The 26071-nt window shown below is 47.0% G+C and overlaps 2 protein-coding genes across 3 annotated transcripts; one reads left to right on the top strand and one right to left on the bottom strand.

Annotated features, from left to right (window-relative positions):
- Positions 1–586: 586 nt before the first annotated feature.
- On the bottom strand, positions 587–20615 carry LARP6 (La ribonucleoprotein 6, translational regulator). 2 transcript variants are annotated; one of them, XM_077746227.1, is made up of 3 exons: positions 20517–20615; positions 6931–7138; positions 587–2103 (listed from the first exon to the last, which is right to left on the bottom strand). In XM_077746227.1, the coding sequence occupies exons 1-3, from the start codon at positions 20582–20584 to the stop codon at positions 1036–1038; spliced, it is 1344 nt and encodes a 447-aa protein (XP_077602353.1). In that variant the 5' UTR covers positions 20585–20615; the 3' UTR covers positions 587–1035. The 2 variants fall into 2 exon arrangements, with proteins under 2 accessions (XP_077602353.1, XP_077602348.1); XM_077746222.1 differs by lacking the exon at positions 20517–20615 and adding an exon at positions 8068–8368.
- A 453-nt stretch (positions 20616–21068) lies between these two features.
- LOC144218634 (uncharacterized) lies at positions 21069–22810 on the top strand. Its single transcript, XM_077748575.1, has 3 exons — positions 21069–21308; positions 21786–21872; positions 22645–22810. Exons 1-3 carry the CDS (start codon positions 21070–21072, stop codon positions 22655–22657), a joined length of 339 nt encoding a protein of 112 aa, XP_077604701.1. The 5' UTR covers position 21069; the 3' UTR covers positions 22658–22810.
- The last annotated feature ends 3261 nt before the right edge of the window (positions 22811–26071 follow it).

The raw sequence follows: 26071 nt of genomic DNA, 5'->3' as shown, positions 1-26071 counted from the left end.
TCGAGCCCTTAGGCCCCCAGACAAGCTAGTTACCCACACAAAGTCTCTTTCTTCCAGTGTAAAAAGGGGATAATATCTGAATGTTTCTGGTGTGGTTTGGGGGAGAATTAAATGAGATAATGCATGGAAAACTCTAAGCAGAGTCCCTGGCATCTAATCACCGTTCAGTACTTGTTAACAAATTCCATCAAACGGGGCTCACCTAAACTCCCCCAAAGAGCACATGATGAGTGTCCAGGCCTCTGCTCCTTCTGCTACATCCGAAGCTGCCAGTGACAGTGGACACTAACCAAGGACAAGGAGCCAGCCCGGCGACCGTACCAGAGAGCTCGGTCTTTACTAAGCTGCCTCCGCCCGGGTATGCTTCGCTGTGACAAGAGCCAGGGTTCTCTAATATCTGCACAGACTCCACCGACCTCTCAGGCTGCTGGAGCCCCAAGGGGAGCCCCAGGGCTGCCCGGGCTCATCCAAGAAGTGCATCCTTGTTGAGCTCTTCGGGGGCTCCTGACACACTCCCCGCAGCCTCGACAGATGGGCACAGACTTCCGTCAGACTCAATCTGTGACTTCAGAGGCAGGACTCCCAGTCGGGTGTTTTATTATTTATTCACTTGACAGGAAATAGACACTCGGTCCTGTAAGACACCATGCGGCCGGCTTAACGAGTTGCCATTACACAGCAGAGCTCCTGGGGGGTCTCAGGAAGCCCTCCGTGGCCAGCCGAGGACAGCTCAGTCACCACAGGAAGGACCTCTGTCCTGAGGAAGAGACCCCCTGCCGACCCTCCCTGGGGAGGCTCTGTCTCACAGCCGCGTAACATTCGTACGCATCGGGCATCGTCAAAATAAATGTCATGCTGCTTGTTAGGAACTAGAAGATGTTCTTAAACCCAAGGCGTAACCAGACAACTTATATACATTACAAATATATAAATTAAGAGGTCTACATGTATACAAAACCTTTCTGAGGGGACTTAACTGCATTCTATAGCATGCCAGGTATTTTGATGGAGCCGGGTATTAAAAATAGAAGGTATTTACACATAGGCCCTGCCCCGCTCGTGCCCACCGTGGAATCCCCGGGTGTTGTCGGGGCCTCTGGGCAACCTCAGCACCCCCACCGGTAACCCATCGGCAGTCTGCATCTTCCGGGACAGCAGGGGGCTCGCCCCGGGGCTCTTCTCCTGCGTCCCCATCTCGGCCTGGCGGCGCCTCCGAACCCAGGGGCTGCCGGAGGGGGTGACACTGCTGTCAGAGGAATAATCCGCGCACTTGCGAAAGACCTCGGGGCTGGTGCTGCAGTTCAGCCTCCCTTCCTCGGCCAGAGGGGATTTTCTGGAAACGCCTTTGCGTTGAGCCAAGGGGCTGCTCCAGGGACTTGAGCATGGGGAGGCGTTGGGGCTCAGAAAGAGATTCTGGTGGCCAGCGGGGCTGAGCTTGTGGGTGACCGCGTGCCGCCGGCCGGCCATGGGGGACGTGGGGGTGCTCTCGGGGTCGGAGGAGCTGTTGGCGGAGGACTCGTCGCCCATGTATTGGAGCTCCTCGACTCTCTTGTTCAGGGACTTGCTCGGGTGGCTGCCGGCCGCGGGCTCCTCCTCCTGGTTCCTGTCTTTGGGAGGCTTCTTCTTAGGTGGCTTCATCCCAATCAGGACGGCTTTCATGTTCTCCCTGCCCTGGGATTCCGCCACCATGAACTCCTGCGCTCTGATGGCCGCCTCCACCTCCTCGAACTCCACGATGGCGCACTCCTGGGTCCCCACCTGGCTGTACCGGCTGCTGACCCTCCGGATGTCGGGGGGCAGCTCCCGCCCCGGCTTGAGGATCCGCACGGACGAGATGCCGCCGAAGGTCCCGAAGAGCTTGAGCAGGTGCTCCATCACCTTCTCCTGCACCCTTCCGTTCTTCGGGGGCGTGGCCGGGGCCCACAGCTTGGGGGACAGGTAGAGATCGTAGACCAGAAGCATCTTGCTTGGGAGGTTCTCGTTGGGGAAGAGCGGGACCGGGGTGGTCCTCCTCACCTTGCGGTGGTCCTCGTTCAACTCGAGGGTCATCGAGTACTTCAAGGCGTGTGCCGTGGTTCTCCAGTCCCGGGTCAGGTGTTTCACCTGGAGAAGACAAAGCACAGCTGGAATGGAGCCTACTGTCTTGGCCCATCTTGTGTCTTCTACAATCTCCCTCCCCTGCTTCCTTCCTCCCCCCACCGTAACACTGGTCGCCAGCATCATACCGGCCGTGGGCAGCCACTCAAAAATCTAGAGAGCTTTCTACACTGTCAGCTAGGCAGCACTTCTGTCCAACGTAACTTTCAGTGGTGATGGAGATAGTCTAGTCCACGCAGGGTTAGAGGTGAAACCTGGAGGCCCCGGAGTTAGGCTGTTAGACACACAAATCCAAATCCAAAGCCCACCTCCGGCTGGCAGGAAGGCCTGACACTTTCCCGCCTCTCAGTGCCTCTACTCTCCCATCTGGAAAATGGACACATTTATAGTGCCCACCTCATAGAGCTGACGTGAGGAGGAAATGAATGAATCGATAGGTTACATACCTACATCCAGACTCACATTCTGCATATGCATATGCAACACTCAGAACAGTGTCTAGCTCGTAGCGAGTACTCAGTAAATATCATGTGCTGTCATTTTTAAATACCACATGCTATCGTTTGGACAGGGTTCGGAGATTTTAAACATTCAAATGCTTCTCTGAAGTTGTGTTTTCTCCATCTATGCCTTTGATACCCAGAAAGTTCCAACAGAGCTTTCATACTTCACTGGAATATCTCCTGAAAGCAATGTGGACTGTTTCAGCTTGGAATAAAACCCAACTAGGGCCTCAAAGAGAATGATGAAATAGTCCCTCCCTCCCTCCTCCCTGAGTGGAAATTGTGCGTATCAGCATGCAGTATATGAAGGCTATATTTTTATGCTGTAAAACGGTAATTTTCAAGAGGCCCACTTCCGCTGGAGGGAATGCCAGGGAGAATGAGTCATTGCATCCCACAGGAACAGCGGAGTGGGTGGGGTGGGTAACCGAGCCAGGAATGGCAAGATCACCCTGGGTCCTCGCAGGCCAGGCCAGTGCGGTCACCCTGCAGAGGAACCCTGAGACCAAACAGGAACTTCCCAGAACTCGAAGAGGGAGGGTCGCTAACAGGGCAGCGTGGGGGGAATCTCGCAGAGCTCTTAGCTCAGGCAGGCTCCCTCAGAGACGGCGCTGTCCACTCCAGCCTGTGGCCTCTGGGGGACACGGCCCGGATGTGGGCTTAGGGGAGTGGGAACCCCAAGTCACCTACACACAGAATCAGTGGGCTGAGGTCCATGACACACACCAAGGACAGAAGGTGGGCAGAGGTCCTGGCAAACCTGGACTTCAGGTGAATGGAGTCAATCTGGGCTCCAGAAGGGGTGAAGGTGATGATGGAAGGTCACTGCCAGGTTGTGAGGAAGTGAGGTGGGAGCTCTCCGAGGGGGCAGCTTCTCCAAAACCAGTCGGGAAGGGAGCACTCAGGAGAGGAAGAGGAGCTGCTGCCTAGACCTGAAGCCTGAGCAAGACGTGCTCAAGGGAAGGCCGGTCCTGCCCTGCTCCGAGGGCTAGCGAGGCTGATGGGAGACCACATACCATCGAGGGAGACACCATCTTTTTGCAATTGCTAGAGGAGCCTTATAACATTTTCAGAAACCGTATTCCCCTGTTAGTCAGATGCATTTTCTATTATGATTAACAGGAAAGCCTTCAGAATGAAAAAGGCCTTTGGGGCACCTGGGTGGCTCAGTCGGTTAAGTGTCCGACTTCGGCTCAGGTCATGATCTCCCGGTTGGTGGGTTCAAGCCCCGCGTCGGGCTCTGTGCTGACAGCTCGGAGCCTGGAACCTGCTTTGGATTCTGTGTCTCCCTATCTCTCTGCCCCTCCCCTGCTTGCATTCTGTCTCTCTCTCTCTTTAAAAATAAACATTAAGAACAGAATGAAAAGGGCCTTTGTTCTCAATTTGAAGGTGCTGGGGAGTCTGTGTCTACTCTGCAGCCAGTTTTCAACAAAGAAGAGCCCTCCCGAATAGACCTAGAGTGACAGCTTCAAAAGGAAAGAAAAGAAAAGCAGGCTGCCTCTTCCGGTCCCTGGGGAGGAATGAAGGAATGTGCACTGGCTGCTTCGTTTTGGGGTCCCCCGCGAACGCTTCCTTGCTCTCCGGACATGTGTGGTGTTGTGATTTATCATTCTGAAAGGACTCGGAGATCTTAACGTTCAAATACTTCTCTGAAGGTGTGTTTCTGCACTGATGCATTTGAGACGTACAAGCTTCTAAAAGATCTTTCCTACCCCGATGCGGCAGCTCCTGAAACTGACGTGGACTGTTTCAGCTTGGAATCAAACCCAACTTGGGCCTGCCCGGGGAATGATGAAATGGTCCCTCTCTATAATATACATACATCATTCTTTGTCCCCATTCATATACATACATTGCTCTCTTGTCTGTTCTGGGCACGGAGCTGCTGAAGCCCCGCACATTCTCAGCTCATAAGAACACCAGGAGTACCTTTTGTTCTAATGTGGCGATTTTGGGTGGGCTCCTGGGTGGCTCCTGGCTGAGGGCTGCTCACCAGAAAGACCAAACCATGGTTAGAAGCTTGAAATTTTCTGAGAAGGGAGGGGGACAGGAAATGGAGTTAATAGTTGATCATGCCCACGTGAAGCAGCCTCCATAAAACCCCCAATACCTTGGGGTTCAGAGGACTTCCAGGATGGTGAATACATCCGTTTACTGAGAGGGTGATGCGCCGCAATTCCTCTGGGACAGAAGCTCCTGCTTTCGGGGTCTTGTTCTGTGTATTTCTTTGTCTGGCTGTTTGTCTCTGTTATTGTATCCTGTATTCAACTGGATAAGTAAGTGTTTTCCTGAATTCTCGAGCTATTCTAGCAAATGATCAAATCCAAGGGGGAGGAGGTTAGGAGAATCTCTGATTTGTAGCCAAGTTGGACAGAAGCTGTGGGTGACCTGGGTGGCTGGCCACTGGCTCCGGAAGTAGGGGCAGTCGCCTAACCCTTAACCTGTATGATCTGATGCTATCTCCCAGTGGATACAGAGCTGCTTGGCAGGGGAGTGCCCTCGCCCCACATATGCATCTGGTCTCAGAGTGTACAAGTGGTGTGAGAGCAAAGGAGACACACAGGAGGAAGAGATTTTTCCATTACAATGTGAAGTGCCCCTTCCTTCTCCTGTACCCCGAAAACTCCTAGTCATCCTCCAAGGTCCTATTTCTTTCTTTCTTTTTTTTTTTTTATGTTGCTTTATTTTTCAGAAAGAGTGTAAACGGGGGAGGGGCAGCGAGAGGGGGAGACGTGGAATCTGAAGCAGGCTCCAGGCTCTGAGCTGTCAGCACAGAGCCCGACACGGGGGCTCGAACCCACAAATCGTGAGACGAAGTTGGGTGCCCAACCGACCGAGCCACCCAGGCACCCCTCCGAGATCCTATTTCACTGTCACCACTTCTGGGAAGGCGTCTCAATTATCCAGGCAGGGTTGCTCGCTCTGATGAACAATACTTTGTTCTTTTACTGCCTTTGGTCGTATTCCGATCCTTCAGTGACCTCTCGCCTCAGCTGGACTTTGCAAGGGCAAAGACACATTCACGGCACCTCTCCCGTGCCTAACGCAGCAGCCCTCGGGTGCAGCAAGGGTAGGTCTGATGAGTGACTGAAGGCCGGAAAACAAGAGAGGGCAGACCCTGCCAGCAGGCGAGGCAGAGAGCCACTCTGAGGAGAAAGCTCTGCTCCGGGGCTCTCTGCCCAAGTGCACAGGCAGCTTGGCTGAGACCCAGTGGTTACACATCCCGTTATGCAACAGGCCACACGGTGCTTTTCCATTCTGGTAAATACGCTCCCCCCACGGAAGACGCTTGGTGCTTGCTCCAGCTAGTCCATCCACACTTCTCAAAGTGGGGCGTGCACGCACCGTCCAGTTGCTGGGTCTGTGCACAGGAGGGACGTGCGTTCTGCAGCCCAGAGGGCAGCAAGTGTCAGATACCCCACATCTGCACCGTACAGATGAGGATCTTGGTCTTACGAGATTGATGGAGTCTTGAAGGCTCGTCTCGCTGGGTTCTGGGTGCTCCTTCTTCTGGGTCATCCAACTGGGCAAGTGAAAACTTGCGTTTCACGTAATTCTAGGCCCAGGAGGTGTCTCTCAAGGCCACTGAGTCCCCGTGTCCTGGCACAGCACCCTTCTGGTCACCCACTTGCCTGGCAAGAGTGCTTGAACTTTACTAAGAGCAAGCACTATTATTTCACAATTGTCACCAGCTGACATTTGTCCCAACACCCGGGCCCCTTTTAATACTGTGGGAAGACATTCTTTTTTTTTTTTTAATGTTTATTTATTTTTGAGAGATCGCAAGCCAGGGAGGGGCAGATTGGCAGGGAGACAGAGAATCCAAAGCAGGCCCCACAGTTGTCAGCGCAGAGCCCAATTCGGGGCTGAATCTCATGAACCCCAAGATCATGACCTGGGCGAAGTTAGATGCTCAACAGACTGAGCCACCCAGCTGCCCCGAGAAGATATGCTTCTGTAATGTTTATTTATTTTTGAGAGGGAGACAGAGTCAGAGGGTGAGCAGGGGAGGGGCATAGAGAAGGAGGAGACAGAATCTGAAACAGGCTCCACGCTCTGAGCTATTAGCACAGAGCCCAATGTGGGGCTCGAACCCACGAACCGTGAGATCATGACCTGAGCAGAAGTCAGACGCTTAACTGACTGCGCCACCCTGGCGCCCTGGTAATATTCCTAGTAACATCCTAAATCCCTATTCTTGATCATTGTTCTCTATCTCAGGGGGAATAATTCACTAGTCACCAGGTGTCAAGGGGGTAAACAACATTTAGAACTGAAACTTCCAAACACCCCGGAAACCCCCGAGGCAGCACATGAGAATGAACCTCACCTTTTTGAAGGACGTGAGTAGCTTGACACTCACGTACCCCAGCTTGTTCCTCCGTACGTGCTTTAGCAGGAAGGCGTCCTTCTCCAGGTTTTCATCAGAAAAGTAGAATTCGATCTGATCCACCAGCTTCCTGATTAACTCCTGGTCTGGGGGTTTCCACTCCTGCTCCCCATCCTCACGCTCATTCTCGCCCCCACTTGTGGTGCCACTGAGACCAGAGAGAGACACGGGGAGGGGAGCGGAGGTTACAGGCTGAATTGCTGTCCCCCCCCCCCAAATTTCATATGGTGAAGTCCCAAAGCCTGCTATGTCAGAGTGTGCTCTTACTTGGAAACGGGGCCTTGTAGATGTAATCAGCCAAAGACGAGGTCACCCTAGAGCAGGGTGGCCCTCAATCCACTACGACCTGTGTCTTATCAAAAGGGGAAATCTGGGTGCACACAGATGAGGAGAGTGCGGCGTGAGGATGAAGGTGGAGATCGGGGTGATGCAGCAGAAGTCCAGGGCGGCCAGGGCGGCCAGCAAACCACCAGAAGCCAGGGGAGTGGCTGGAACAGATCCATCGCTGGGCCCTTGAAGGGAGTGTGCCCTGCGGACACTTGGATTTCCTATATCCGGCCTCCAGAACGTGAGGCAATGCGTTCTGTGGTTCTAAGCCACCCAGCTTGTGGTCCAGCTCTAGGAAACTCCACTGGGTCCCACTTGAACTGCACTCCTCAGAGGTGGTGATCTCCTGGCTAAATTGTGTCCCACCAGCTAAGCAATCAAGCTTTTGTTTTTGACATGGGCCACGGGTCACTAGAATAACAGCACCCCCCGCTAACATGCCTGTGCTGGGTGCCACCGACAGGACACTCGTCACAGTCCCTTCTTATTCTACCCTCCCCACTCCGCCCCCCCCCCGCCATCCTGATTTCTAGAAGGTAATGTAGCAGCTAACAGTGAGTCCCAATCCCAGAGTTAGACCTGTGAGTTCGAATCCTGACACCACCATTTATGAACTGAGCCAGCTCAGGCAAGGAATCCCACCGCCACACCTCAGTTCTGTTATCTGTGCCTTGGGAACCACAACAGTCACTCTCCCGAGAGGACTCTTGAGAACAGTAAGTAAATTGACCAATACATGGAAATGCTCACAGGAGTGCCTGGCGCCTCTGGAGAACCGGGGAGGTGATAGGTACGTTCATTTGCACCTCGGATCCAGGACTGAAACTTCTGATTTTCTGTGTCCAAAGCCAGCACACATATCCTTTCCATGTTTCATTGGGGCCCCGCCATGGAATCTGGAAATGATCCCATTCACCAGGACCTTTCAAAGTGAAACCCACACCCACTGGTAGCTCCAGCTGGACAGACATCCCCCCCTCCCTGAGAACGTTAGGATATGCGAGCAAGCCCAAGAAATTCCGAGCAAAGCTGCTTTAGGCTGGTGAATCTTCCACCAAGGGATTGTAAACCCTTCAAAACCATAAATGCATAGGGACTTGGTGATGATCTGTCCTAGAGGTGACACCATTAATGAGAAGCTCTTGATGGCGGGTTCTTTTTTGTAAGTTTAATTACTGTGTTAAATTATGTGTTCTCCAATATCATACATATCTTATTCAATAAAAGGATATCATCCAATATCATACATAGCTTATTCAATAAAAAGGATGGGTTAGAAATTACTTCCAGAAAAAAAAAATGACCACTTTCCTATGGGGCAACTTGATTTCTAGTAACATGACCATCAGGCCCAGGGTCTCCATTAACATGTTCTGAGTAGGCAGGGCATCTCCTGGGATGGATGCAGACACCGACCGAGTCCACCAAAAGCACTCAGTGTGCTTCTACTCCACTGGGGGGACCTGCCTGGATCCCCAAAGGGCTCAGAAAGTTCACGGTGGTGTATCCACAATAGGCAAAAGGCAGACCACTGATGGATGAATGGATCGGCAAAGCGTGGTATACCCGTGCATCCAAGGGAATGTTACTCAGCACTGAAAAGGAAATTCTGATATCTGCCATCACATGGTTGGACCTTGAAGACCTGACGCGAGGTGAAATGAGCCTGTCCTCAAAAGCCAAATACTGCATGACACCAGTCACATGCAGGATCTAGAGTTGTCAAATTCATAGAGACAGAAAGTGGAATGGTGGTTACCAAGGACTGGGCAGGGGAAATGGGGAGCTAATGGTTAATGGGCATGCAGTTTCTGGTGGAAAAGACAAAAGGTTCTAGAGATGGAAAGTGGTGATGGGTGCACAACAATGTGAATGTCCTTAATGCCACAGGATTGTGCACTGAATAATGGCTAAGATGGTAAGTTTTGGAGGTTTTTGTTCTTCTTTTGTATGTGTATTTATTTATTTTTGTGAGGGGGGAGGAGGCAGAGGAGAGGGACTCACAAACAGGCTCCTCACTGTCAGTGCAGAGCCCACCATGGGGCTTGAACTCAGGAACCGTGAGATCACGACCTGAGCCGAAATCAAGAGTCGGACATTTAACCGACTGAACCGCCCAGGCGCCCAAAGATGATAAATTTTCTCTTATGTGTATTTTACCACAACTTAAAAAATATTTAAAGGGCTTCAGCACAAACAAGTAAGCACATCTATATGCATAATAAGCTTCCTTTATAAAGAAGCACACAGTTAACATTTCCCTTGGATCGGGATTAAGCTCTTAAATAAAATAATCAACCAATACCTAAAAGGGAAAGAGGGGCTCAGAAAATAAAAGTAAACTATTACTGTGATAGTTTAAAGCTGGAAAAGGCACGTACACATATGTCCTTCAGCTCCAGTAAAATTTTCACTCTTAACTCCCTCCCCTGCCCCACCCTCACCAAAAGCCACTGTGAAGAGTTAAGATGAGAATAAAAATGGAATATTCTGGCAGGAGAGATAATACTAAATAAACCTGGCTCCCAATTTTTCAAATTTAGAAATTGTAATTAGCCTAACAGTTTGCATCGGTTGATTTTATGATAAAGAGTTTAGTTATTTGCCTGTAGACACCCTGGAAATGGTTTTTGACGTGCCATGTCTATGTCCTATGGCAAACATGTACTGAAGATTTTTTAAAAAAATAGTCCAAGAGACTAACTTTAAAAGTATGTTTTGTTCTGTTTTATTTATTTTAAGGGATAGAGAGAGAGTGTGAGTGAGGAGAGGGGGAGAGAGAGAGAGAGAGGAGAAAGAGAGAATCCCAGGCAGGCTCCGTGCTGTCAGCGTGAGCCTGATACAGGATTCGATCTCACGGTTCCTCATGGTTCATGAGATCGTGACGTGAGCCAAAATCAAGAGTTGGACACTTAACCAATTGAGCCACCCAGGCGCCCCTAAAAGTATGTTTTTTTAAAAAAATCTTGTAAAAGAAATATATTTAGAGAAATATATTAAGGCAGCCTATGAGATAAAACAGGTCAAAGGCAACTGAAAAATTAGACAAGCTGAATGTTTTAGAAGTTTCTAGAAGATAGCTGTGGTAGATAATAGTCAGACTCACCCAACATCTAATAGCAAACTCTTGCTTACCTTCCTTTATTATGGAAGCTATAAAAATACAAAACAAAACAAAACACCTAAACACGTACTTTCTCAGCACCTGTTGCAGATAGTAGCCCTCTGTCATGGTATGGCCAGTAACACACAAGTGAAAATCTTTTGGCCCTGCCTCTTCCCTTTTTTAACTGTTTTGAGAGTGGATGTGACGGTTGGAGCAGTGACAGCTATTTTACTACCAAAAGAAAGAAGCCAAAATGGGACATCTGGGTGGCTCAGTCCATTAGTCGTCAGATTCTTGGTTTTGGCAAGCCACGATTTTGTGGTTCATAGGTTCAAGCTGCACATTGGGCTCTGTGCTGACAGTGCAGAACCTGCTCAGGATTCTCTCTCTCTACTCCCCACACCCCGCGGCCCCTCCCCAACTCAGGAGTGTGCACACGCATGCACAGATGCTCCCTCTCCCTCTCTCTCTCTCTCTCTCAAAATAAATAAATAAATTTAAAAAAAAAGAAAAAGGTCAAAAGAATTAGCTTAGCCTGACTTGTTGACATTATTGGCTCTGATATTATTGAGCTACTGAACCAGTTCCTCTTCCCTATCTACCTGCAGATTTCGGATCACATGAGAAAGATAATATCCATTTGTATAATTCACTTGTTAGCTGGGTTTTCTATTAGTTACAGCCAAAGAGTACGCTAGTAATACTGTATGGAGAAAGTGGTCCTTGAAACATGCTAAAGGAGGTGTGTCAGTAGAGCAGTCAATGGAATGAAAAAGGAGAGGCAACATGGACGATGGATTTTCAATCTACTAAAGAAAGTTCACACCCTAAATAGTAGTTAAAATAGATAAGATGAATGCACCAGATACAATAACTAGAAACGCATGGGAAAGTCTGAGCCCCGCTGACCAGGAGGAGAAAACAAAGGAGTTGGGGGTGAGGTGTATGATAATGACCAGTGAAGAGTTCCGAGTGGACTCTGGTGTTAGCGAAATGGTCTAACTTACTACAAATCACCAGTGTATCAGAGATGACCAGACCATCAGGGGGACCCACACACTAGCAAGTCCCACTCCCCAACTAAAGTAGTTGATGCTATTATAAACAATCTCATGGGGCGTCTGGGCGGCTCAGTTGGTTAAGCATCCGACTTCAGTTGGGGTCACGATCTCACAGTTTGTGATTTCATGAGCTCGAGCCCCATGTCGGGCCCTGTGCCGACAGCTCAGAGCCTGGAGCCTGCTTCGGATTCTGTGTCTCCCTCTCTCTCTGCCCCTTCCCCGCTCACACTTTGTCTCTCTGTCTCTCAAATATAAATAAATATTTTTTTTTAAAAAAAGTAATCTCATAACAAATGAAACATAATGGCAGGACGGGGATGTAATTTCTCAGTGTCTCCTGTGCCCATTCCAGAGCCTCCCGTTCTTCCCAAGGTCTGTCATGGGAAGCTTTTATTGCCTGCAGATGATTCTATGTCAAACTTGGTTGAGAAAGAGAAGTCCGTCCATGCAGACTTGCCCAGACCTCCTGGTGCATGCTCTCCCTCCCCACCAGCTTGTTCTCTATGTCTGGGCATCTACCAAAGCATCTGCCACATCCAGGTACCTTCTCTCCACCTTGGTCCTCTTAGCCCTGGTGCAGGATGGGACACTGTTGACACTTTCTTCTCCGTACTCCTCCCCTCGGGCTCCTGTGATTTGTTCTTTTCTGATTCTCCTCCCCATTTAATTGTGCTTTCTGCTCCCATTTCTCCAAGGATCTATCCTTGACTCTTTATCCCCTGGCAACCTCTAGGTTTGCACATCCAATTCAAATCTGCCTCTTCCCACCCCTCCGTCCTTCTCTCATGCCTGAGCCTCTATCCTCAATTCCTAACCGCTTGCCTGATGCTTCCACTTGGACAGGCTGTTAATACTTCAGATCTAATATGTCCAGAATTGAACTACCACCTTCTGCACCTTGGGTATTATTGAAGCCTAGACCTGGCAAGGGACATTCCATCTGCGAAGCTCATCTTCCTTTCATACAATCTGTTGATAAATCATCCACACACGGCGGGGGGGCGGGGGGAGGGGTTGACTCTGCATCGGTTATTTGCTGCCAGTGAGCAGGTAGACAGGTGGCCAGAGATCCCAGAACAGGTTTGCAGTCCCTGGGAGGTGACAGAAACCCTTCTGTGAGGTTCTTGCACCCTAAGGACTCCTCTCTACATGGGTGCTGTCAGTGGCAACTGCATATCTCCAAAGGGGATTCTGGAAGTGCGGCAAGGCCTTTTTGCACATCTGGGAGCAAGCTGCCTTGTGTCCTGGTTCGTGCAACAGCCTTTGAATGAAAAATGACCCATATCCTTTATGAATGTTAAAGACGTTTATGTCTCTTAAATATGAATGTTGGTAACTTTCTGTCCATTACAACTGCCCTTAAAAACCATATATCTTCCCTCCCAAAGTGCCCCATTAACTACTGTCTCTATTCACTCGTCTCTGCAGTTAGGCTCAAAACCCAAGATGCATCTTTCATCCCTCTCTTTTGCCCGCACATTGAGCCAATTATCAAGTGTTGATTTTATTCTGCAGTGTCTCCCATCTGTTCTCTTTTCCATTCCAACTGTCCTCATTGCTTCTCCCATGGATACTATTAATAGCTCATCAAAAATGAATCTTGAAAATTACAGTAAAATAAAAAAACATAGAGCAAAAGATGAAACAACATTGTGCATAACTTACAANTCCTCTCTCCTTCCTAAAGGCAAGCTCTAGTCAACTATTTAGTTCTTAGGAGAGTTGCCTCATAGTTCTATAAAATATGCTCATTCTACTTCTCACTTGCCATTTTTCGACTTTCTCTGTTCATCTCCTATGATACAAGGTGAGGATATTTGGGGTCACTCGTCTCCCAAAGCCTCGTTTTCCAATTTAAAAATTTTTATTTTTTTTATTAGCCTTCTAATTGTGTTTTAAAACAATGCACTTAAAATTCTGTTTCTTATTCCATCAACATTAAATGATACTTCATGCTTCCTCACTCCATATGATATGCGTGTTATTATCCTACCTTCTTCTTTCTCACTCCTTCTGTTTCCAACCTTCCCAATTCTCTCAGATGTGCCCTTAGGTTATTTTGTCATGGTCCATATTTACGTTCTACCCTGTAACGAACATTCCATGTTTTGTCTATAGATACTAAAAGTAGAAAGTTAGTCAGTTGTGTTTACTTTTATGATTATACAAACATTGATCTGTGCAGGGTGACGGCATTTGCCAAGATTACATTTATAACTTAAAGTGCTATTAGTTGACCACCTAGAATGATCCTCTAGGACTCTTATTTTTAATTACTTTTTTTTTAACATTTATTCATTTTTGAGGGTGAAAGACAGAGTGTGAGTGGGGGAGGGGCAGAGAGAATGGGAGACACAGAATCCGAAGCAGGCTCCAGGCTCTGAGCTGTCAGCGTAGAGCCCAATGCGGAGCTCAACGTCACGGACTGAGATCATGACCTGAGCTGAAGTCAGACACTTAACCAACTGAGCCACCCAGGCACCCCAATCCTCTATGACTTTTATCCTCTTTTTCATATTGACCGTCTTTGTCTTTGATTTACATCGAAAGAGATTTCCTTACTTTATCTTCTGATCATTCTTGATGAATTGTTTAATTTCAGGAATTACGTATTCTCCAAGAACTCTTTTATGTTTTCAGACTGTTCCTTTTTAAAAGCATCTTTTTATTGTTTTGTGAGTGCAGTATCTTAAATTCCCTCTGGGGGTACTCACAAGAGTCTACATTTTTAAAAGTCTCTGTTTCCAACAGCATCATCTCTATATCTTCTGGGATCAGTTTTTCATTTAATTTCATGTAATTGGTTTTCTTCATGTGACTGGTAATCAATTCACCTTGTCTTTATTAAAAAATTTTTTAAATAAACTTCTTTTAAAATAATTTCAGATTTACAGAAAAAGGGTGAGAAGAGTATAGAGATTCCCCTATATCCCACATCAGGCTTCTCCTATTATTAATATCTTGTGTTAGTAAGAAGTATTTAATGAACTAAAATAAATACATTATTATTAAGTAAAGTCCATACCTTATTCAGATTTCCTTAGTTTTTACCTAATGGCCTTTTTCTCCTTCAGGATCCCCTCCAGGGTACTAGATTACACGTAGTCACTGTGTCTCCCAGGCTCCTCATGGCTGAGACAGTTTCTCAGGCTTTCCTTGTTTTTGATACCTCAACTGTGTTAAGAAGTACTGGTCAGATATACTGTAGAATGTCCTTCATTTGGGGATTTATCTGATATATTTTCTTATGATTAGATGGTGGGTATGGCTTTTAGGGAAGAGAACCACAGAGGTAAATTTCATTCTCATCACATGATATCAACATACCTGCTCATTGTGGATGTTGACCCTGGCTGAAGTAGTGTTATCTGGTGTCTCCTCTGTGAAGTTACTACTTCCCCCCTTCTTCCCATGCTGTGTGCTTTGGAAGAGAGTCACTGCGCGCCATCCACACTTGGGAAGTGGGGAGTTATGCTCCACGGCTATTCATTTTGAAGAATGAAGAAAGGTCTGGTTGCTTTTTCTTGGTACGTCCCTATAGGTTCCCTCTGCAGCTGTATACTCGGATTGATTTTCTTCCTAGATGGTTCTATATAGATGGGTGGCACATGCCAACTGGCAGGCTTCGCCTTAGGGTGCAGAGGCAGGGAATTATTAAATTATTAAATAGGGGCTTTATATGGAGGAGGGGTTACTCTGCAGGTACGAGCTCTACCTTAGCAACCCCAGATCACGGGCTAATTCATTCAATTCGTTTAGAAAAGAATCTTGTTTCTTCTTTGCCTCCTTGAAAGTTAACGGTTACGTTGGTTGCTACTTTTTATGGTCAGGCAGAGAGGTGAGGCAATTGTTCTAAAGGGAGAATTTAAACTGCCTCTCAGATATCAGTATCCTCTTTAATCCCTGGGTCCTTCCCATATTTCCTAACCAGAACCTTTCTAGGGTTTTCTGTCTTCCCACCTCCTGCCACCTCCCCCCACCCCTACTCTGCTCTAATATTTTGGGTTAAGCCTCTTCCATTCTGTGCCTTATTACATGCTCTGAAGAATAGCCATGTCCCTGCTCTCCTCTAATACTAATACTAATGTTTTCCATTCTATTAAATAAAATCCAAAGTCCTTAGCCCTTTATTCAGATTCATTTAGAATCTGGCTGTAAGCAGCTTCCAAATGTATTTTTGTCCAATTTCTTTCAGATCCTTTGTTCTGAAATAAAAGCAAGTAAAAGATTACCAGGTCCCTGTAAGTGTCACCAGGTTTCTGGACTCTATCCCTTTGTGCATACCGTTCCATCTCCTTAAACCTCTTGCCTTGATCTCTCGGGTCCAAATCCCTACCATACCTGAAGCTCCATCTCAAAGCAACTCTCTCAGGAAGGAGATCATTTCAACTTCTCCTAACCCTTGCCTGTACTTGTATCAGAGCTACCACATGCATATCTTATTAGTGCCCTGAACCCTAAGATACTGGAGGGTAGGATTCTTATTGGTTTCTTGCATTCCAATAAAATTCCTAGGTTGGTGTCACCAACTAGAGCCTTGCGCACAGTAGGAATTTACAAAGTATTGCCAATGTAGAGTGAATAGTTTCTGTAAGGACAAATCTGCAGGATTCTTTGAGACAGGAAGTATGAACGTTTCATACTTGAAACATTATGAATGAAAAGTACTCACTATTATTGGTGAATAAGTCACTAGTGGCCTTTCAAGAGGACTTTGAAAAAAGTTTTATGTTTCCATTATTGTTTCTTTTTAAATAAATTATTGAAAATTAAGAATATTGAGGGGTGTTTGTTTGTTTGTTGTTGTTTTTTTATAGCTGTAAGCCTACTAGAAGTTAAAATAAAGGGTAGCAATGAGGAGATACATTTCAAAACAGTTGATGCGGCTCCACACATCAGTGTTGAAATCGTAATCATATTTGTGAATGATCTAGGGAAATAAGTACAACCTAAATCTCCAGTGCTGCCCTTCTCATAAAACCTCAAGATAATCTGGAGATATTAAGTGGTTAATCAAATGACACCTTATGAATAAAAATATCCAAAGTAAAATGGCAGAGTAGTAAGCTCCTCACTATGGCTTTCAGTACAGAAAAGATTTCTTGGGGTCATCATCTGCCCTTGCAGACGGTCTAGTCTAGAATGATGCTTTGACCACCAAGACCAAGACAATGGTGGACAAGAAGAAGGAAGCTATTGAACAAAAAGGAGCAGGAATCATTTACAAAAAACACTAGGATCCAGGGCAATCTGTCTATAGTGCCTTTTGACTTGCCCTTAGCAAAAGATAACGAGGCTGAAAAGGTTCAAAAGCTAAACAAAATGGATCATGCAATATAAAATGACAAGGACAGATTCAATAAAGAAAGGTTTTTCATAGAGACAAGTTGGAAACATATACGGGGATGTGTCCAAGTTTGGAAAAGGCAGTAGGCAGTATGGGAGCAATTACATCTTGGAAGCCCCAAGCAGAGGCCCCACACTATATCTGGGTGGCCCATGGATTCTTACATACTTATTGGCGACATCATGACCTTCTTCTCTAACACTGTCTTCTGCCATGCTCTCCCGGCATCATTCCTAGGGCCCGCGACAGGGGTGCAGCCAGTGGACGTCTCTGTGGTCTAAATAATGGTTTGTGGTATGAAGTAGATGTTTACATTGTACTTCGTTCCAGATCTGGCACATAACTGGCATTAATAAATGGAGCCTTTCATTACCATCATCCAGAACAGAGAAAAGATAGCTTGTGCAATGTCCCAGAAGCATTATGGAGAGAAAGGAACCTAGTTGTTTCTCTTTGTTACATGAAGGGATGCTTCTAAGATTTTTATTATTCATGCTAATATTTAGGATGGTGATTTCAAATCATTTTTACACATTGCAAGACAAAGCAAACAAGAAATCAAGATTGTTGGTGTAAGAAAAGTAAAGCAAAATCCCTATTATGTTGAATATGCATGGGAATTATCAACATAAACTTATTTTTAAAAATGGATTTCCTAGCTCTACTGAAAGGGTCTAAAACCAGTGTTTGACCCGGTAGAAATTAGCACTCTTAATTCCAGGGCTTGGTTTCTAAATACCTTGCTGTTAGTATGTGAAAAATACGAGCCACAAGGATTCCTGTGGAAATGGCTGGATCCCATGACTGGAAGAGGAAAAGTACCAAGTCAGCCTAGAATATCTAGCATCAGAGAGCAAGGAAGTGCTCAAAAGCAAAAGGATGTGTTCCAACAGGCTACCCTGAAGCTAACCTGAAGGCGATCCCCTACTTAATCAAGAACATTTTGCACATCAAAAATAACGATTTGCAGCTAATTTTTAAGAGGTGAGTGAATGAAAATCCATGAGTCGAGGAGAGCCTCTGAAGGAGGGTTCTAATGTAAATTATTTGACATGACGATTACAAGCTGCTCCTCTCTTTGAAAACTGGTCATTAAGCATTTACGTTGTCTCGTAACAAGGGACTCTCGTTCAATCCCAGATGATGAGGCAAGGCTCTCTTATACAGAAAAGCGCTGGTTAATAAAGTTACAAAGGATCATAAAATTAGAAAATCACCAATTGGTAATTCTCGAGGCACTGACTCAGGCACGGATCATCAGCGGATGATCAACACTAGGTGAAGGGCACTGGTGAAAGCATATTCGCAGGAAGCCCCCGTGTCACTTGTTCCTTGCAAGAGAAGAGACACAGCTTCACAATGGGGAGATCGCCTTAGCCAAGTGGTCAAATCGGAGCATCACTTGGGTGCCAGGCGCCTGAGGTGAACGTAACAAAAAGTCCGTGGCATTGTCTATGAGGTGCTCCTGCCAAAAGGTTTAACCCAAATCGAGCTGAGCCCTTAGCCTAATTTCCAGTTTACAGGAAACACGGGGTAAAAGGAGCACGTTAACGTAGATGATGACACCATAATCAGACCAATTCAAACTGGGAACTGTTCAGTGAGACATCTGGCCTCTTATTTCAAAATAGCAATGCATTAAAACAAAATGTGAATGTTCTAGATGAGAAGATTCTAAAGAGACCTAACAGGCCTGGACTGGATTCTGGTTGGAGGGCAGAAAGGAGCATCTGTAAAACACAATGTGGGATGATTGGGAGGAAACCCAAATAAGGAGCTTGGTTATTGGAACCTTTTAAGGATTATACTAAAGGATCACTGTTAATTCTCTTCACTGTAATAATAGTATTATGGATGCTATGCCATCATTAAGAGCTCCAAAATAAAGTGCTTGGGGTATAGTAAGTCTTGTGTATAACATATTTTCAAATGGCTCTGAGAAATCCATACATATGTCTTTTCAACAAATAGATGCCTTTTTAGTGAGCAAGATGGGGAGAGAAGACCACAGAACATTTTTCTTATTTCCACTTACTGCTTATACCCCAGGGAAAAACCAAGGATTGGGCTGAGTACTGGAGGTATAGAGAGGACTTAAGGCAAGGTCACTACCTTTAAGGATCTCCCTGTTGAGTGGAAGAAAAACACACAAATATTTCAACCCGATGGTGGGATGCAATGATAGAGATGTGCGTTCATTTGACAAACATTCAGAAGCACTCACTACCTGCCGGGTGTTGAGGATCCGATGTGAACAGGGCCCTGAATTCAGGATGCTCATAATCTTGCGGGGAAGACAGAATTATGCAGTTACAACTGAGGTAAGCGCTAGGGATAAAGTGTGCAGAGTACTATAGACACACGAACAGCAGGAAACCAACAGCTTTGGGGGTAGGGGGGGCGGTGGGGGTTAGAGGTAGTGGGGATGAAGCAGTGAGGTTTTAAGGCTGACTAGAGATCCATCCATCCATCCATCAATCAGAGCCCCAGAGGAGGGAGTGCAAAGGTATGTAGACACGAAACTGCACCCTATGTTCAGGGACCGGGATGGCTTAGTGTGGTGGGAACATGAATTGCTAAGACAGGCAGGGAAAGAAACAATGGGCCGAGGGTGGTGGTCAAGGTGGGTGCTAAGTCTCTAGGAGCAGCTTTAGGAACCTGGGCTTTCTCCTGCTGGCTCTGGCAGCCAAGAAGGATCCACACTGGGTTGGGGTGCGGAATGCTGTGTCAGGCTAGCCCAAACAGGGGGGAGCATGGACTGTTCTTGGCTATATTCTCCTGCTCTGGACATCTGCCTGCTGGGCTCTGTTGGCCCCCAAGGGCTTTCTAGGGTCAACTCTCTGCTAGTGGGCAGCAAGACACACTTCAAACTGACTCCGCGAGAATCCCCAAGTCCCTGGAGCTGGGAGCGAAGGGCGGCTCTGGAGGGAGAGTGGGGGGGTGGCAGTGGGGGTAAGAAGCCCACCCAAATGAGGATCACGGTCTCCTTGATTTCCACAGAAAGATCTTTCCAGGCCCAAGAAACAAGTAAGGCTTTAATCCCTGCTAATGATGCCATCTCAAAACTGAGCCCCCAGGACAGGGGATAACTCTTTGCCACCGTCACAGGCAGATCAAATCAGAAGGGTCAGCCACTCTGAGCTATTTTATATAACTTCTGAAATTATTTGACTAGGTGACTGCCTTCCCCGCAGGACTGAGATGTCAGTGACTACGGAGTCATTATTTGTATACTCTCAGTCAGCACAGAGATAAGCGAACGAGTGAATGAGTCAAGCTTTACAGTAGACAGTAGACAGGGTGCTGATATGTAGCATGTGCTGTTCCTCAGCATTCCTGCCCTAAACTGTTGGGCTGGACTCTCCTCCTCCGATACCTCTGTCTCCACTGAACTGCCCTGAATCTCTGGGTGCCTAAATCCAGACCCCTTCCTCTGGAGAAGGGTCAGCCGGTGACGCCGAATGGCTCCGGACCCAGTAGCCTCATGCCCTTCAGTTGAGTATTCTGCCAACGAAGTAGATCTATGCCTGCCGGAGAAGGATCTCGCAGACCGCTGAGGGCTGACACGGGCACAGGGAGCCGGAAGAAAAGAGGCACTTATGAAGTGCCTGTTGGCATTTCCCAGAATTTGCAAGTTCTATCACTGCTCTACTCTGATATCTACGGANGAACAAACCACACAGACCTGAAAGGCGTGGGCGTTAGTGGACCAAAGTCCAAGGTCTCCGGCTGTTGACAGAGCTCAGGGCCCATAGGCACCGTTAGGCAGGTGGCCTATAACAGCCATAACAGCTCCAGACTACCCATGGCTCGGGAATCCAACAGCCAGGCAGCAAGATGATGATGCAAGCATAGCAGTCAGGTGGGGGGGAGGCCGCCTGAAGATGGGAATCCCCGGCCCTCTAGGAGGCAAGCAGCAGCTTTGAGCCGATTCCAAATCCGAGCAGGAGAGCTCTCTACACCGTGGAATCACTCCTCGAATCCCCCAGCAGCAAGTGTCAGCTGGGCCTGGCCTGCCCCCACCCTTCCGGACTGATAAGCAGACAAGGCGAGGATGGCAGTGAGGGCTGGGCGGGGGTGGAGGGGGGCGCCCTCCTGGGGAGGTGGGCCACTCTCGGAGGAGGGCGGAAGGTGGTGGTGGGGGTGATGGAGACCGGGCTGGCCTAGGCTTTTTGGAGGGTCCTGGGTGAGGGTCCGGGGGAGGAGATGGCGAGGGTGGCCCGNCGGGTCCGGGAAAGATGCGCCGGACCCCGGCTCCTCCAGGGAGCGCCCGCCGTCGTCGGGGCACCGGAGAGGGGCCAGGGGACGGCGCCGCACCTCTGACTTGTCAGCGTGTGGAGGACCCTGGGGGCGGCAGGCACGGACAGCACCTCAAGTGCCTTCTGTGTCTCCCGGGGTCTCCGCCACGGCCCTGCCAAGATGACCGACATCTCCACCATTCGTCTCCTGGCTACAACCACCCTGGACTGCGAGCCCGGTGAGGCCAGACGCTTGGTTCCTGCCGTGCCCTATACCAGTGGTTCTCAAAGTGTGGTCCCCAGACCCGCAGCACCAGCCTTCCCTGGAAACTTGTTAGAAAACGCCCGTTCTCGGGCCCCAGCAGGTCTCCCGACTCAGAATCTGCGATTCTGAACTTCGTGTTGTAACAAGCCTTCCAAGTCACGCCAAAGTGCACTGAAGTTTGAAAGCCACTGCCCTGTAGTGCTTCTTAGAACATACCCTGCATATAGCAAGCACTCAAATACTGTTGGACGAATAAAGGGAGCTATTGAATGCCAGTATGTTCGAAAGCCCTGTTCAGATTCAGCTGTAAATGAGTTCCATAGCAACCCTGCAAATGTGACCCAGAAACTAGGGACAGAGGCATTGACATAAATAAACTCTGAATGTGCTTTCATGAAGCTCTTAATTTACCTCCTTAAACATAATTTATTATATTAACTTGCCAAACTAGGGCTCCAAAAGAACTGACCCCTGGACCAATTCGTTTTGATGAAGGGAAGCAGATCGGAGAGGCTCAAGAAATGGAATCTTTTGGAAGGTACTCTCCTAATAAAGAAACACCACGCAGGGGGCCCTTGGTGTCTGGGCTGGGGCCAGGAGAGACCCGGGGATTCGGGAAGGAATGCCCCTCTTTTTAAGGTTTGACTAGAAGCTGCATCCCTTTCTTTGTTAGATCTCTCTTTTGATTGAAGGGACTATAGAATGAAATGAGTAAGTGAAGGAAGGGAGAGACCTTTGGCGTCTTGTACCAGGATGGCTCAGAGCCCATGTCTGAGTTATGGAGAGGAAGAGGCGGGTGGAGAGGATCTGTTCCAAGCGAGCAGCGCCTCCTGTCAAACCTGTAAAGCTTATAGAACCTCTGTGTACCTGGTCCAGTCTCATGAGGATTAGGAGGAGATTTGCAGCCCTCTCCACACCACCTGTTTTTATAACCTTAGTTCCTGATTTGCACAAAGTAATACACATTATTTCATTTAAACCCTCTGTGTGGTGGACACAGCAAGGATTTTTATCCTTACCCACAATAATGGCTCATGTTTGGACCAGGTTCTACAGATTATGATGAATCCACACATACGTATCTCAGAGCTTCCAATGGCTTGAGCCTAAGACTCCCCCGAGGAATGTTCTAAAACCATACTCCTAGGCTCCTGTGATTTTAACAACGGGCAGTTGGTGGGTTACTCTGGTCTGCAGAAGTATTTTATTTGGTTGGAGTTGAGAAAAAAAATAAGTGGGATCGATACGCCCTTAGGTTCAAATATATCTGCCCATGCTGTCTCTGATATTATTTATTTCTGACTCCTCAGGAAAGAATTCTGAATCCAGAAAGAATGTCAGACATCCTCCAGCCTTGAGCATCTCCTTCTAGGGAATGGGTAGCCCCAAGTGTACAAACCTTTCCGCCAGGGCTCCACTGAGAGAAGAACCATACACCATACGCATGCACGCACATGCACACATGTACACACACACACACACCTTGGAATATATCATGAATTGAATGCAAAACTTGCATAGGACTTTTAAAGCAACTTCACATAATGTTCCCATTTGTAGTAGCTGGCTTAGCATGATGCCTGGGGGAGGGAAGGACAGAAACCCCATCTGCCTTAGGGATAGTGCTTCATGGGAGGAGTCCAACTCAGTCATTCTTCAGGTGAAGTGAGATACTGAGTCCTAATGAAGCTCACTCGTATTTATTAATGCTTAAGCAAATGATTTTATGAGTAAATTTATTAACGAGAAGAGGACTTCTCCACTCCATTACAGCCCCCATTCTGTCTAGCAGATAGCCCTGCATCTAGAAATGTTTGTTGATTTGCTTTGACCTGTCGTAACCACATACCCAACATTTGGCCACTGGTGAAGGAACTTCTAAGGGGCTCCTCTCATTTCCAGCTCCTTCCTTTCACAGAGCTGTGGGCAGGAGAGGAGGCCAGCCCCACCCACACTTGTGTTGAGCATCACTGCAGGGAGTTAACATCAGCACCGAGATGATTAACAAAGTCTCCTTCAGCAAAATCATGACCTCACCCTAGTGTTTGTATCCTTCCCTTCCCCTGGAATCCTGAGGGCTTATTTTTTTTTTTTTTTTTTACAAATAGTTTATTGTCAAATTAGTTTCCACATAACACTCAGTGCTCATCCCCAAAGTGCCCTCCTCCATGCCCATCCCCCCCTCCCCCCCACATCCATCAGTCCTCAGTTTTTGTCAGCATTCAAGAGTCTGAGGCTCATTTTTATAACAAACTCAAAATGGGAAACGGTTTTTCCCCCACAGCTTCCAAAGATGAAACAAAAGGAAATACGTCAATGAGTCATCAGGATGGACTGAGATTAGGTTGAATCAAAAATTCAATCCCGGGACATCCTTCCAGCATATGAAAGATTGTTGTTTGGGAATCAATCGGAAATACTTCTTGAGTGTCCCTAGCACTAGAGTTGCAAACCAAGGACTTAGAATGAGATATTAATTTGGAGAAATTGGGAGTGGGCTAAGTACTGATGGTAAAAATTGGTAATATGGGGGTGGGGGTTCAGCAGAGGGTCTAGTTTTAACTGTAGGGGGAGGAGGATGGTTTATTTACTCATTGTTGAAGCGTGGAACAAACACTAGGCCCTGTGCCAGCCTTCATTTTGTAAAATGACTAAGACATGATCCATGAATACCGGGAGATGGAGGGAGCCTGGAAAAGATGTCTTTCAGTAATAGAACTGTCTACTACAATAAATGCCACAGCGGCAACCTGTACAAACAGGCACAACCAGTATAAACGTTATCGAGGATGTCTTGAAGCTTACCAGTAAAGCAGTACCCACATAAGCAATAGAGTGCGGTGGAAAATGCCCTCACTGGGGTATCAAATAGAGCCCTGCCGCATCTTAGCTATACAACCTCTCTGCTCTTCAGTTTTCAAACCTGAAAAATGGTCCGAATGATCCTTACCTCATTGAATTGGGTCTAGATTGTGGAAAACATCTAGCACAGTGCCTAGTCCAGATTAGGTCCTCAGTATCTACTCGTATACACTGTGATGTGGCTTTCCAGGTACCTCCAGACCAGGAAAATCTTAGCCTGAATGGGGAACACAAACATTCAAGCTGCTGATATATATCTAACTCCAATGTTAATTAAGTAATTGGTATTTTTTTTTTTTTGGTTAATACGCCAAACTCTTATAAGTTGAGGTAGCCTTATAGAGCCAAGTGAATTCTGAATACCCCAACAAAACAGAGGACCTCTCTGGGCAGGAAATCAGCATCTTCTACAGTCTGTTTCTAGCTTCAATCAGAACTAAGATACTCATCCACAGGCATGAAATGGTTTATGAGGCTTGTCCATTATTATACATTCTCCCTTGCTTAATAAACTGAATCCCCAGTTGTAGATGGGTACAGAGCCACCGAATTAGAGCCTACATTTCCCAGCATGCTTTGTATATCGTTATATACCTGCAACTAAAGTCTGGCCAATAAGATGTGATGTTTTGTCCTACTTCTGGGTTGTGTTTCTAAAAATGCAGATGTGCTTCCCTGGCCTTTTCCCTCCACCTATTAGCTGAAGCAGCCATAGAGGACGAGGGCATAAAAGGGCAGGAGGCCATAACCAGCATATGTCAAAGATCACAGAACAAACAAACAGGCCTTGGACTTGTTAAGTGAACCATAATCAGGACCATCAATTGAAAAAAAAAAAAAAGAAGGAAATACATACTTTGTTTAACCCTGTATTTTGAGATATTTTTGTTACAGTAGCTTAGTCTGTATCCTCACTAATACCTGAGGATTTATTAAGGCTGAATGAGATAACATATGAAATGACTTAGTTCAGGATCCAAGATGTAGTAACGACTCAATAAGATAGTGCTGACTTTGAATTTGAAAAATTTCACAACTCAGTGATATTTGTTGCATGACAAAAGTACAAATTATGTGGTAAGAATGAAGTAGAATTCAAAAAGGAGTAGAATATGGTCCCTATTTCTAGGAGCTCATATTCTATTTTTTTAATTTTTTGTATTTTGAGAGAGAGAGAGAGAGCGCATGTATGAGTGGGGGATGGGGAGAGAGAGAGAATCCCAAACAGGCTCCATGTTGTCAGTGCAGAGCCTGATGTGGGGCTCGATCTCATGACTCTGGGATCACAACATGAACCAAAATCAAGAGTCAGATGCTCAGCTGACTGCACCAATCAGGTGCCTCTAGGAGCTCATTTTCTAATAGGAGAATGGGCTTCATTTTTATTTCTTCTCATCCTCTCGTGAGAGTAGCATCACCTGCATTGTTAGCGGAAGTCCAACCGTTGCCGCAAGTGGGTTAAACAGTAGGGGCTTCCAAAAGGCTGTCAGCTACTGTCTCTCCACGCCCCTAAGTTTGAGGTTCCCCCCACAAAAGCAACAACATCTCACGTTTGGATCCCACCGTTTAAAAATAACACCTGGCTGTTATGACATTATTTTCTTTGCGGCATATTATCAAATTGTGTTGGCACCTACTTTGGAGAGAGTATTTACGTTTTGCCTGCCACGTATGCCTTGTGGAGGATTAGATGGTCGAAGTGTTGGGGTGTATGAACCATTAACAATAGATGCATTTGATGTGGGGGGAGGGAAGTGAGAGGAGGGCTGGGAGAGTGTTCAGAAATTGCAAGGGGTTAGGTCATGGGTGGAAAAGCCAAGAAGCGGACATAGAGAACTCATTATCTTCTTGAGGAAAAAAGCCTGAAGAACTTGC

The sequence above is a fragment of the Crocuta crocuta genome, unplaced genomic scaffold, assembly GCF_008692635.1.
Source record: "Crocuta crocuta isolate KB4526 unplaced genomic scaffold, BGI_CrCroc_1.0 scaffold130, whole genome shotgun sequence".
NCBI lineage: Eukaryota > Metazoa > Chordata > Mammalia > Carnivora > Hyaenidae > Crocuta > Crocuta crocuta.
The sequence above is the reverse complement of the archived record's forward strand: the minus strand, read 5'-3'. Positions and strand labels throughout refer to the sequence as shown.

What these genes read in the sequence shown, in the direction of transcription:
- LARP6 (XM_077746222.1), bottom strand. Translation starts at nt 8,288, where the DNA reads ATGTCTGTCCAGCTGGAGCTACCAGTGGGTGTGGGTTTCACTTTGAAA. An exon ending in CAGAGGCGCCAGGCACTCCT is followed by an intron (nt 7,139 to 8,067) that starts GTGAGCATTTCC and finishes CTCTGGTCTCAG; the next exon opens with TGGCACCACAAGTGGGGGCG. An exon ending in TACTCACGTCCTTCAAAAAG is followed by an intron (nt 2,104 to 6,930) that starts GTGAGGTTCATT and finishes TGTCTTCTCCAG; the next exon opens with GTGAAACACCTGACCCGGGA.
- LOC144218634 (XM_077748575.1), top strand. Translation starts at nt 21,070, where the DNA reads ATGCGCCGGACCCCGGCTCCTCCAGGGAGCGCCCGCCGTCGTCGGGGC. An exon ending in CACCCTGGACTGCGAGCCCG is followed by an intron (nt 21,309 to 21,785) that starts GTGAGGCCAGAC and finishes TTGCCAAACTAG; the next exon opens with GGCTCCAAAAGAACTGACCC.